Source organism: Orycteropus afer, unplaced genomic scaffold (assembly GCF_000298275.1).
Source record: "Orycteropus afer afer isolate SDZICR_OR568_19922 unplaced genomic scaffold, OryAfe1.0 scaffold00031, whole genome shotgun sequence".
Taxonomy (NCBI): Eukaryota; Metazoa; Chordata; class Mammalia; order Tubulidentata; family Orycteropodidae; genus Orycteropus; species Orycteropus afer.
This window is the reverse complement of record NW_006921618.1, coordinates 13,294,465-13,308,639: the sequence shown is the minus strand read 5'-3', so window position 1 is coordinate 13,308,639 and position 14,175 is coordinate 13,294,465. Positions and strand designations below refer to the sequence as shown.

At 39.4% G+C, this 14,175-nt stretch overlaps 1 protein-coding gene across 1 annotated transcript in view; it reads right to left on the bottom strand.

Moving 5' to 3' along the window:
* The window catches only part of CEP85 (centrosomal protein 85), a 39,997-nt gene extending 30,865 nt beyond the window's left edge, over positions 1-9,132 (bottom strand). Inside the window, exons 1-2 of the mRNA XM_007935765.1 lie at positions 9,078-9,132; positions 4,783-4,935 (exon numbers count right to left, since the gene is read on the bottom strand). Of these exons, the coding sequence (XP_007933956.1) occupies positions 4,783-4,935; positions 9,078-9,132 (208 nt within the window). The remainder of the gene's footprint in view (positions 1-4,782; positions 4,936-9,077) is intronic.
* Positions 9,133-14,175: the final 5,043 nt, after the last annotated feature.

Genomic DNA, 14,175 nt, shown 5'->3' with positions numbered 1-14,175 from the left:
GTAAAGACTTCAGTCTGCAGTATGGATTACATCTCAACATAATGAAAACAAAAATCCTCACAACTGGACCAATAAGCAGCATCACAATAAATGGAGAAAAGATTGAAATTGTTAAAGATTTCCTATTACTTGCTTCTACAATCAACACCAATGGAAACAGCAATGACATTAAATCATGTATTGCACTGGGAAAATCTGCAGCAAAAGACCCCTTTCAAGTGCTGAAGAGCAAAGATGTTTCCTTGAAGACTATGGTACGCCTAACCTAAGCCACGGTATTTTCAATCGCCTCATATGCATGTGAAAGCTGGACAATGAACAAGACCGAAGACGAATTGATGCTTTTGAGTTGTGGTGTTGGAGAAGACTACTGAAAGTACCAGACTGCCAAAAGAATGAACAAATCTATCATGGAAGAAGTGTAGCCAGAATGCTCCTTGGAAGTGAGAATGTCCAGACTTCATCTCACTTACTTTGGTCATGCTGTCAAAAGGGACCATTCCCTGGAGAAGGCTATCATGCTTGGTAAAGTGGAGGGTGAGAGAAAAGGCGAAGGACCTCAATGAGATGGACTGACACAGTGGCAACAATGATGGGCTCAGGTAGTGCAAGGACTGTGAGACTGACACGAGACCAGGCAGTGTTTTGTTCTGTTGTACATAGGCCTGCTATGAATCAGAGCCAACTTGACAGCACCTAGTAACAAACAACAAAACCTCCAAACCAAGGAACCAAATCCCATGAAGTATTTGGTTGTACAAAAGCAGCCTCAGCAGTTTTACTTGTTTGTTTTTTGGTCCTTTTTGGTTGTTGTCATAAACATATCACACAACTTTTGCTAATTCAACTTTTTACAGGGACAGAAAGACTTTTGATTACATAAAGAATGGAAAGAATATAGTCAGAAGACCAAATTCTGGTAACTAGCTATGCGACATTAGGCAAATTACTGAATTCCTTAAGGAATTTTTGTTATTCACCAGCAAAAAGAAGGGGCTGGATTAAGTGACTTTTGAAGCCCTATCTACTTCAAAAAGAACTTTGGTGGTATAGTGGTTAAGGAATTTGGCTAACCAATAGGCTGGCGATTTAAACTCACCAGCTGCTCCACAAAAGAAAGATGAGGGAATCTGCTTCTATAGAGATTTACAGCCTTGGAAACCCAATGGGGGTTACTATGAGTCAGAATTGACTTGACGGCAGTTGAGTACGGTTTTTTTTTTTTGTTATCTATCTCAAATTTAGGAGCTATGGCAGCATAGTGGCTAAAACACTTGACTGCTAACCAGAAGGCTGGCGGTTCAAACCCACCAGCCACTCCTCGGAAGGAAGGTTGGGCAATCCTACTTCCATAGTGATACTGCCTCGGAAACCCAAGGAGGGGTCGCTATGAGTCGGGGGTCGACTCGACGGCACATAACAACAACAACAACAACATCTCAAATTAATTCTACTTAGTATTTACTAATCACCACCCTCATATACATACAGCTGTCAAACAATTAAAATTAAGTCCCAGGTGTCTAGGAGTCAATATTATTAGCAGGTATTTTTTTCCTTCATTCATGTTTCTCTAACTTTTCTAAATTATCTTAAAAAAAAAAAAAAAAAAAAACAGCTTTATGGAGATTTAATTCACATACCACAATTTACTCACTTGAAGTATAAAATTCAATGGCTTTTAATATATTCAGAGTTGCATAACCATCACCACAATCAATTTTACAATACTTTCAGCATCCCAAAAAGACATCCTATACTCTTTAGCAGTCAATCCTCACTATCTCCCAACCTCTCAAGTTCTAGGCAATCAATTATCTATTTTCTGTCTCTGTAGATTTGCTTATGCTGGGCATTTCATATGAATGGAATCATATAATATGTGGTCTTTTGTATCGGGCTTTATTCACTTTTTTTTTTAAATAACATTTTTAAGGTTCAGATAGTTTGCAACACATACTAGTATTTTCTTTCTTTTTACTGCTGAGCAGTATTTAATTTTATCGATCTATCACATTTTATTCATCCATTCATCAGTTGATGGACATCAGGGTTACTACCACTTTTTGACTATTATAAGTAATACTACTATGAACATTCATGTACAAGTTTTGTGCGGAAGCAAGTATACTTCTCTTGAGTATGTATCTATGAGTAAAATTGTTGGGTCATATGGTCTTATAAAAACTCACTGCCATCAAGTCAGTTCCTACTCATAGTAACCCCTCCTCAGGTTCCTGAGGTGGTATCTCTATGTAGATTGCCCAGTATTCCTTCAGAGGAGTGGCTGTTAGGTTTGAACCACCAGCCTTCTGGTCAGCAGTGAAAATGTCTTAGGCACTACACCACCAGAGCTCCTATGGTCTTATAAAGAACTACCAACTATTTTCCAAAGCAGCTTCACCAATTTCATTACCATTCATTTTATTTTTTCAGTTTGGATAGACTGGGAGAAAAATGTACAACAAAACTCAATGTGTTAAGGTTCCAATTTCTCTACATACTTGCCAGCACTTATTATCTTTTTGATTATAGCCATCCTAGTGGGTATAGAGTTGCTATGTTCTTTGATCGACAACATCTGCCAAGGTTACTAGTTTTGTGCCTTTAATCAAGTCATTCACTCACTATGAAATCTGTTCTGTAAATGGTAATAACAAAGTATTTCATAGGGTTCTTATGAGAATTAATGAAATAATAGAGAAAAAATTTAGCATAATACCCATTACAAAGTCTTTAATAACAGTAATTAATTATTATCATTAGGTCTTCTGCCCTCTAGGAACTTACAATCTAACTGGAAAAACAAAATATGCTTGGGAATGGCTGTTCTTATTTAATTAAGCGCAAAAAAAGGAGCAGAGACAATGAAGATGCAAGATTGCAAAGAGAAGGAGATCAGTAAAGGGTGGAAGGAATGGGGAAACCCCTGTGGGACACTTCACTAGATCCTGAATAAGATCAGCATAGCAGGGAGGGGTAAGAGGAGGTAGGAATTAGACATATGGCCCAGTTTAAAGAAGGAATGAAAAGAGTCTGGTAAAAAAAAAAGAAAGAAAAAAAAGTTCTGTACTTTTATAGCATAGTAAGACAACATACCTGGTTGGAACAAAGTTCCCTGCTGACAGTAGGTAATATGCTTCAATGGGTAGGGTAGGGCCAGATCACAAAACAAGTGAGGCCTCTTGAGCTTGGGATCATGGCCGCAGGGGACATCAAGCTCAACTGATGAAACATGTTGTTGTTATAATGTGCCATCAAGTCGAACCTGACTCATAGCGATCCCTCCTTGGGTTTCTGAGGCAGTATCACTACAGAAGTAGATTGCTCAACCTTCCTTTTGATGAGTGGCTGGTGGGTTTGAACCACCAGCCTTCTGGTTAGCAGTCAAGTGCCTTAGGCACTGTTGTTGTTGTTATGTGCCATCGAGTTGGCCCCGACTCATAGCGACCCCTCCTTGGGTTTCCAAGGCAGTATCACTATGGAAGTAGGATTGCCCAACCTTCCTTAGGCACTACGCTGACATAACATACTATACAAATTATTGTTCTACATCCTACTTTGGTGAGTAGCAACTGGGGTCTTAAAAACTTGAAAGCAACTGTTTAAAATGCAACAGTTGGTCTCTTCTCATCTAGAGCAAAGAAGAATGAAGAAAACCAATGACACACAGAAATAATTAGTCCAAGGTACCAGTGAACCATGTGAACCTCAGCCTACATGACCCTGAGACCAGAAGAACTAGATGATGCCTGGCTACCATTGTCAACCACTCAGAAAGGGATCAAAATAGGAGATCCTGGATAGAGTGAGGGAGCTCTGGTGGCGTAGTGCCTAAGGCATTTGACTGCTAACCAGAAAGCTAGAGGTTCAAACCTACCAGCCACTCCTCAGAAGGAAGGTTGGGCAATCTACTTCTGTACAGATATCACCTTGGAAACCCAAGGAGGGGTTGTTATTATATCGGATTCGACTCAATGGCAGTGAGGAGTTTTTGGTTTTTTTCTTTTGGTTTGGATGGACTGGGAGAAAAATGTGGAACAAAACTCAAAATCAGGCTTATTAGTCTGATAGAGATTGGTAAAACCTCTGAAACTTGGCCCCTAGTCACCCTTCAGGCCTGGAACTTAACTTACTACTGTGGCTTCTAGCAAAATAACAGACAGGTGCATAGGGTGAACCAGGTAGGTGCAGAACAATCAACCATGGGAGATCAGAACAGTATTTACATATGGAGATAGCTCAGCAGGCAGGAATGCATGGAAAGAACATAGGGAAAAGGTAGCCATAGGGAGGAAGTGGGAAGAGAGCTGGTACCTTGTGGGGATGGCAGTCAATGTCATGGAACAAAATGTGTATGAACAGTTGTATGGAAAATGAATTTGCTCTATAAACTTTCACCCAAATCACAATAAGACACTGGAAAAAAAAAAAAAGCCTCTGATTTTTACCCTTCAAATAATGGCAACAACTGAGGATTTGCAGGAAAGAGAAATTATGAAATTAAGCTTTTAGCAAAATTAATCTGGCAGCAGAGGAAAAGACTTGAGGCCAAAAAAAAAAAAAACTATTAGAAAGCTGTTTCAGATAGGACAAATGGGAAACTGAGAGGAATAAACTAGATGTGAGAAGATGAAGAACAAATCAAGTAGATTTCTTGAAAGAATGAACTGACTTTATGAATATTCTGAAAATAACATAATCTAGAAGTGACAATACACCTGGAACACAATCTGGAAATGACAACACATATTAGTAATCAAAACATTAATCCAAACTTACCCTCTGCAATATCTGAGCATGATGTGCCAATGGCTGTGTCCCCACTGTCAGCTACACTTGAACAGCGGCTGAAGCGGCTCCGAAAGGCCTCTGAGATAACAGGGGTCTGCCATTCAGTCCCCAGGGAACTACCCTTCTGAATCACACTGGAACCTGAAACAAGTGGCATTTCTCATCTTTAGTGTGGACAAGTTAATATAACCCCATGAAATCATTTAGAAAAAAAAAATCACTCTTAAATTTATGAGAATAGTAGCACCCTACCTCCTTCTCCCATGACTGTATTTCAGCTACTCTGAACTAGTTAATTTTAAGTAGAAATAGCATGAAAATATGAGAATATTCAAAGACAGAATCCAGGAGTACCAGGACAGAAAGCAGTACTATTGAACAGCAGCTATCATTTATTAAAACCTAGAAGTCACATCCCTTTACAAACAAGATTCATCCACCTACTTATTGAAAAGTAGGTATTACCACCCACATTTTACAGTGGAAAGAGCTGAGATTTGAACCCAGGTCTTTCTGATTCCAACACTCACATTCTGTCCTCTTGCAGGACTTCTCAATGGGTGCTTCTGGCATTCTGGGTATGACAATTCTTCAATGTATAGTCCATAGACTACAGGATGGACTACACCCACTAAACGCCAGAAACAACCCTCATCCTACCCCACCATCATCTAACAACCAGAAAATACTCCATAAATTTCCCAATGCCCCCTAAGATAACAAGTGGACTGTTGTTGTTATGTGCCGTCGAGTCGGCCCCGACTCATAGCAACCCCTCCTTAGGTTTCCAAGGCAGTATCTCTACGGAAGTAGATTGGCCCATCTTCCTTCCCAAGAGTGGCTGGTGGATAACAAGTGGACTAGTCCCTTGTTGAAAACAACCATTTGACTAAACTAGGGTACCTTCAATGAGCAGGGTGAATTCAGATCAAAGTGAGTTTTAAAACCCAATGTGAAGAGCTTAAGATTTTATCTTGAGGGCAATTAAAAGAAACAGCTAAAATTTCTGAGCAAATAAAACAAAACAAAAAAAAGACTGATGAGATATATTTGACTTTATTAGCTTTTTATCTTCGAAGGTTGATAGGTAAGAAGTATTCAGTAAATACTCAATTCACTTACTAACATACTGGCAAAGGCTTCAATTCAAATTAATTTTTAAAAAACTAGAATTAGATTTCTACTTTGTAGCTGACAATCCATGGAAGCCCCCCCCAAAAAAAGGCAATCAAGAGTTTGAGCTGAAATTTTAAAATACGGTTCTATAGATTCTTTAATCTAGTGGGAGGCAAATGGTATTTGAATACAAATTGAAATAGGCAGGGAACTGGGCTATCCAGGCCAAATAAGCCCCTGAATCAATATCCTTCAAATTTAAGCCTACGTGCAGACCATTCCATAGTTCTAGCTGCTGGCATGAGAAAACTGATTAGTTGGCAAGCCAGGGGTTTGGGTGAGATAAAAGAGGCTGCAAATTAAAGGCCCTAGGAAGGTTGGGCAATCTACTTCCGTAGTGATACCGCCTCAGAAACCCAAGGAGGGGTAGCTATGAGTCGGGTCCAACTCAATGGCACATAACAACAAGCCCAACTAGTTATAAAATGCTAATAAACCTCCGACCGTTTTTTAAGTCTGTCATTAGACAACTATGAGGTGCAGAGCATGCACAGTAAAGGTCAACGTGACTGACTAAGTGACCTTCCACCAGAGGCAGGCAAGAACAAGAATCTTTCGCTGGGGCCCAAACTTGGGTCCAGAGACATCACACATGCGTAACGTGAACCTCAAAACCCCATCCATTTCATGAATAAAGATGATGCCTCTTTCCTGCCGAAGGCCCTTCGTAAGCCTAAGAAATCCTCTTGTTCAGAGAAAGACCGGGGGCTAGAGTAAGCCAGAGTCCTTTTCCATCTCTCCCTCATGAGCCCCTCCCCTCTCCTCTGTCTTTTTAATAAGCCTTGGTTCCTGTGCACATTTTGCCTCACCTGTTCAATTCTCTGACAGTAGAAGGCAAGGACCCTTGCTCAGGGTCTCAGGCACCCTAGTTAACAAAACCATCTTATTCCTTTATTACAAATGGAGTGCCTCCTCCCATCTTTTTAACCTACTTCTACTTTTGTTCCTTATGTTAGCTTTACTTTTGCTTCCTATTGAGAGCAAACTAACCCTCCCTCAAGTACCCTTCATTCTTTGGGTGACTGCAGACTGCCTGCTTTGAAAGAATTTGCCCAATTTTTATATGCACAGTTGTTGTTATGTGCTGTCGAGTCGGCCCCAACTAATAGCGACCCCTCCTTGGGTTTCCAAATAGGATTGCCCAACCTCCCTTCCAAGGAATGGCTGGTGGGTTTGAACCGCCAGCCTTCTGGTTAGCAGTCGAGTGCCTTAGGCACTATGCTACCAGGAATCAGTAATAATTTTTAATAGAAGACATAGCCAATAATCAATCAGAACTACTGATCAGCATGAGATAAACTGATGTTACTGAACTGATGTAATTTTAGCCAGAAGGAAGGAAATATGACCACATGGTGAATCTATACGGCTTTATCTCATTCATCAGTGTACAATTTGCCAGGCCTTTTAAAATAGTGAAAACTGACTAAAAGCTTCTATTGCCATGCTCCAGGTCTCCAACTGGAAACCACTCCTTATCATAATGACTAATCTTCCATTCTTCACTACTACCATATTTCTATTCACCCACTCTGTAACCTCAATTGTAAAGAGATATTTGCTAAAATAAAAATGCTTTGGTACATTTATATAGCCTTAGGCTTATTTCAGGAACCGTAGTGGTGCAGTGGTTAAGCACTGTGCTGCCAACCTCAAGGTTGGTGGTTTGAACCCACCAACTAATCAGTTTTCTGATGCCAGCTGTTCCATGGGAGAAAGATGTGGCAATCAGCTTCCATAAAGATTTACAGCCTTGGAAATCCCATGGGGGCAGTTCTACTCTGTCCTATAGGGTCACTGTAAGTCAGAATCCCTTGTCAACAGTAGGATATTGTGTTTATTTCAAAATTTAAGTTTGGAAGCAGAGGTTTTTTGTGCTACGTTATAGCCTATCAGTAACATCCTTATCAAATATTAAGACCATTATTACTGTGAATGAGAGACTACTAAAGAAATACAAAATTATGAGAAAGGAAATAAACTTTGTTAATAATTACTACATTCTAACAACCTGTACTATAAACATCATTGTCATAAGAAACTGTCATCTGGCCATAAGATAGTGCCTTGCATATAGCAGATATTTAACAAATATTTGCTGAATGTTGAGATGATTCAGCAAAAGCTTAACAAGTGCCTACTATGCAAGGCAATGTGCTTGTTGTTGTTGTTGTTATGTGCCGTCGAGTCAGCCCTGACTCATAGCGACCCCTCCTTGGGTTTCCGAGGCAGTATCACTACGGAAGTAGGATTGCCCAACCTTCCTTCCGAGGAGTGGCTGGTGGGTTTGAACCATCAGCCTTCTGGTTAGCAGTCAAGTGCCTTAGCCACTATGCTACCAGAGCTCCCTATGTGCTTAGGAGGATACAATAAATATCTACCAAATGTCTACGTGAGTAAAGCACTTTGGAAGTTTAAAGTTAAATGAAGCATATCTTCAGTTGAATAAAATACACTCTTTTCTTCATAAATGTCCTAGAATTCAAAAAGTTGTATTTCTAAATACTACTTCCTATTTGAAGTATACCATATCTACTTAATATGTCTACTAAGTGTGTACACGTATATATATTTAACATATATACTTAATATATCCACTTGGTCTATCTACTGAGCTTTCATAAATCTTGTCAATCCATTCCAGAGATAAGTTTCTGAGTCACTAGTGAAAACACAACAGAGATTGTTGGCATCTGAGAAGAATTCTTATCTTTGTGGGCTAGTAGATGACTGACCCACACAGAGGACTATAAAGACAACACAGAACAAAGTAATTTATGCTGTGTTTTTCTAATTTCAAATAGAAATATGTTCCAAAGTCATTCTGTTCTGATCCTTTATGTGTTCTCTTTCCCAGTCAATCATGCGGTCTTAACTGGAAGCCATGTAGGACCAAAGATTAATAAATATACCGTCAGAGATCTGTTTTTCTATTTGATATAGCTTCATGTTATTTTTGTTCTTTATGCTAGCAACTGCTTTCTTGGGGTGTTTCAACCACTATTTTTTTTAGTACCAGCATTCAGTGAATGCTTGTCTACTCAGTATCTCCCTTAAAAAAAATACCAAAGCAAGGGTCAGAATTTAACGCAGAAAACTGTACTCACCTGGTGAATTGGCCTGGGAGATTCTCTCACTTGGGTACTTCTCCTGCATGGCCATCACTGTTATTTGAGGCAACTATTGAATGAAGGAAGAATCAATTATTTCTCTTCAGTATCTTTTAATACCCTATAATTCAGTCCCAATTCAACTCAAATGGTCATAACCATATAGAGTATTCCAATATTCTTCCATATGTCTTATTTCTAAGGTTACTTTTTTTAGGCAAAACAATTCCCAATATTCCACACTACTTCTCTTCCTAAAGCAAAAAGGAAAAACCTAAAACTAAACACAGATTCCCAATACTGAGCTCATATAGTCCTAGAACCCTTCCAATTGTTGAAGGATTTAAAAATATTATTTTTTAACTAACAAATTTTTGCCATGGATCTTCTTAGCAATGAGGAAGGGGTGTGAGAGAGAGGGAAAAAGACCTAATGACCAAAACAATAGTGAGATATTACAGCTTCAATTATGAGCAACATAAAACAAACTCCCCAATTCCTTTAGTAATGAAAGTTAGTGATATGATGCGCAGAGATAGAACTTTTGGTCATAAGTAAAACCCCAACCATCAGCTGGGGGCATGAAATTTTCTCCCCATTTCCCCCATCCCTTACAACATTGACATTTACTCTACAAGTGAAAAAACCAAACCCACTGCCATGGATTCAATTTGAACTCAAAGAGACCCTACAGGACAGAGTAGAACTGTCATACAGAGTTTCCAGGGTTTTAAATCTTTAAGGAAGCAGATTGTCACATTTTTCTCCCACAGAATGGCTGGTGTGTTTAAACCACTGACCTTTTGATTAATAGCCAAACACTTAACCATTGCCCCATGAAGACTCCTCACTCTAAGGGTAGATGCTGAGAATTCAGCAGGAGTATAACTATCATCAGTGTAAACAAAGCTTTATATTTGCATAGTACTTAAAAGGTACTATGGACAAAACATTGTTCCACCTCCTACTTTGGCGAGTAGCGACTGGAATCTTAAAAGCTAGCAAGCTGCCATCTAGATGCAACAATGGGTTTCTCCTCTTCAAAAAGAAAGAAGAAAACCAAAGTTAATGGAAACAATCAGTCCTAGCGACTGGTACACCATCCAATCTGCAACCTGTACAACTGTGAGACCAGAAGAATTAGATGGTGCCCGGCTACCACTGTCATCCACTTGGAAGGGATGTAGGAGATCCTGCATAGACAGAGAGAACAATGTGGAATAAAACTCAAAATCATTTGGAGACAAAAAGAAAAAAAAAGGTGGGGACCAGGTTTGCTGGTCCAATAGAGCCTGGTGGAACCACTGAGACTATGGCCCCTAGCTGCCCTTCAGGTCTGGAATTGAACCCACACCTGTGGTTTCCAGCCAAACAAGGTACAGGCATGTTAGTTAAACATTTACCTCAAGTAGACACACGCCCTGGAGAGAACAATCATGGGAGAAGGAAGGGCTGCTTGTGCACAGGGAGACAGCTCAGGGCGCAGGAGAGTATGGAGGGATGGACACTGGGAAGAGGTAACTATGGGGAGGGAGGGGAGCTGTTGCATTGTGGTAAATTGTGGTCAATGACATGCGACAATGTATATGTGAACTGCTGTATGGAAAGTGAATTTGTTCTGTAAATCTTCACCCAAATCAAAATAAAATAAAATAAAAACCAACAACAACAAAAATGTCCTGGCCCAGATAATTTCACTGGAAAATTCTACCAAATTCAGAGAAGAGCTGACACCAATCCAACTCAAAGTATTCCAGAACATAGAAAAGTATGGAATCCTCAAAATAAAAAAATAAAAAGGTAGTATGGAGCAGTAGTTAAGTGCTTGGCTGCTACTAAGTGAAAGGTCACTAGTTCGAATGCACCAGCCTCTCCACAATATGGGGCAGTTCTACCCGTTCTAAGGAGCTCTAGTAGCATACTGCCTAACGCATATGACTGCTAACCAGAAAGCTGGCGGTTCAAACCCACCAGCCACTCCTCCGAAGGAAGGTTGGGCAGTCTACTTCTGCAGTGATACTGCCTTGGAAACCCAAGGAGGGGGTCGCTATGAGTCAGATCTGATTCCACGGCAGTGCATTTGGTTTGGTTTGGTTCTACCCTGTTCTACAGGGTCAGTATGAGTCAAAATTGACTTGACAATAATGGGTTTGGCTTTTGAGTGGCAGTGTAGGGAAACAGTAAAGAGCATGAACTCTTAATCAGACTGCTTCAGTTTAAAGCCTGGCTGGCAATTTATTAACTCTGTAACTGTGGGCAAATTTCTTAAAATCTCTGTGCCTCAGTTTCTTCATATAAAATGATCTAATTCATGCTAACTCATTTAAAATTTACTTAGAACAGTGCCTCACACATATTAAGTGCTTGATTAACATTTTTATTATAATTATCTGGTAGTTGACATCAATAAAAAGTGACACAGTTCAGTCCCTAAATGATAAATAAATATAAATTTGAAACTTTTAATTTATAAGAGCCCCGAAACAGTTAGGGATAAACTCTGTACAGAACACAGTTCTTAAAACATAAATTCAATTTTGGAGCAAAAAATAAAAATAAGAGGCTAAACATATTGCACTACTTCTCTAATGTACTCCACTGACCTCTATAGTTTTCTCTTAGTAACAACAACCCAAACCCTCACTAATGAAATGCATCTGCAACAGAAATGGTACTATTACCTGAAATCTCAGCTCTTCACACACTGGGAGAGAAAAGTAATACAGTACTAAAAGCTTCAATTTATGGCTAATATCACTCAGTATGTTAATGGCAATACAAAAGTATTAATTACCTTCTAGTGATTCCTTTCTTTCCCTCTTTAAAGTATAACCAAATGGTAGGCCCACTGGATTCTGAGATTTTTCCAAAAACAGAAGGGTTGAAAACAGGTGACAGAAGAACTCACAGTTAAACACTGATTTACCCTATGACCCAGTAATTCTACTTCTAGGTGTGTACTCAAGAGAAAGGAAAATGTATGCCCCCACAAAAACATACATGAATGTTCACATCAGTGAAAAAGACAAAGACCCTCAACAAGATGAACTGGCACAGTGGCTGCAACAATGGGCTTAAATATAGCAATGACCTCATCCAGAGCAAAAAAAAAGTAAAAAAAATCAGACTCAAGATAACAATCCAAAGGACAAATAGACCATCTGAACCCCAGTCCACTGAGACCAGAAGAACTAGATGGTGCCCAGCTACCACTGCTGACTACTCTGAAAGGTATCACAATAGAAGGTTTTGGATAGAGTGGGAGAAATATGTGGAACAAAACTCAAAATCATAAATAAGACCAGACTTACTGGTCTGAGGGAGACTGGTAGACCCCCCCCGAGACTACGCTCCTTAGACACCTTTCAAGCCAGGAACTGAACTCAATCCCCATGGCTCAACTTTCACCCAAATGATAGGCCTATAAAGTGAACAATAATAGCAGAAAGGTATGCGCTTAGAACAATCAACCATATGAGATCAAAAAGGGCAGCATTTGCCCAGGGATAAAGCTAAGAAGGAAGATATAGGAAATAAGGACAAAGAGAAACGGTAAACACAGGGAGGAAGTAGGAAGAATGCTGTTAACACTGCGGTGACTGCAATGAATGCTACAAAATAAAATGTGTATGAATTGTTGAATGGAAAGCCAATTTGCTCTGTAAATTTTCATCTAAACCACAATGTAAAAACAAAAATGTATATATGTTTATTTGTTTATACAGCTATCACCAGAAAAATTAAAAAAAAAAAAAAACCAGAAATGATTGTGATGGTACAAGACTGAGCAATGTTTCATTCTGTTGTACATAGGGTCACTACAAGTCGGAACCACCTCCACAGCATCTAAGAACAACATCAGCTTTATTTATAATAGCTAAGAAGTAAAACACCACCCAGTCCTAGGAAGGAAGACTGGGCAATCTACTTCTGTAGTGATACCACCTTGGAAACCCAAGGAGGGGTCGCTATGAAAACAACCCAAATTTCCATCAATTTATTAATAAATAAAATGAGGTATATCCATATACCACCACTCATCTGTCAATTTCTCATATTGTGGTGTTGCTATGATGCTGGAAGTTATGCCACCAGTATTTCAAATACCAGCAGGGTCACCCATAGTAGACACATTATAGCAGAGCTTCCAGACTAAGACAGACTAGGGAAAAAGGTCTGAAGAGCTACTTCTGAAAATTAGCCAATGAAAATTCTATTGATCACAACGGAATATTGTCCAATATAGTGCTGGGAGGTAAGCCTCCGAGGTTGGAAGGCACTCAACCCAGTAATGTACTTGAGCATACCAACAATTATGAAGATGGCACAGGAATGGACAACATTTAGGTCTACCGTACACGGGGTAACAATGAGTTGGGGACCAACTCAAAGGCAATTAATAACAATATCCATACAACGGGTTTTGATTCAGTAATAAAAATAAAGTACTAATACATACCACATCATGAATGAACCTTGAAAACATTATGCTAAGTGAAAGCCAGATATAAAAGGCCCCATGTTATAGAATCCAGATTTTCTGGAGCCATGGAGACTTGATGAGCCCACAAAACTACTATCCTGAGATAATCTTAAACCAAAAATATCCCCTGAATCTTCTTAAAACCAAACAGTAGTTTAGCTTTACTAGTAAAGAATGTCTGCCTTGAATATTTCTACAAGTGTATTTGTGTGTTCTGTAAGAATTTCCAGGTATATAATAGAGCTGACAAGGGACAGGTTGCAGTCACTTCTTGGCCACAGCCCAGAGGGAGCAAGTAGTTGGACCTGTGAGCTCAGGACCATGGTCACAGGGGACATCAAGCTCAACTGGTATAACATACTACACAAAAACATTATTCCACATCCTACTTTGGGTCTCTCCTCATCCAGAACCAAGAATGAAGAAAAACAAAGATGCATGTACCAAGGACTGGTACATAATGTGATCCTCAGCCTATATGACTATGAGACTAGAAGAACTAGATGATGCTCAACTACCACTATCAACCACTTGAAGGGGGATCTATGTAGGAGATCCTAGATAGAGTAAGAGCAATATGGAATGAAACTCAAAATCATTAAAAAAAAAAAA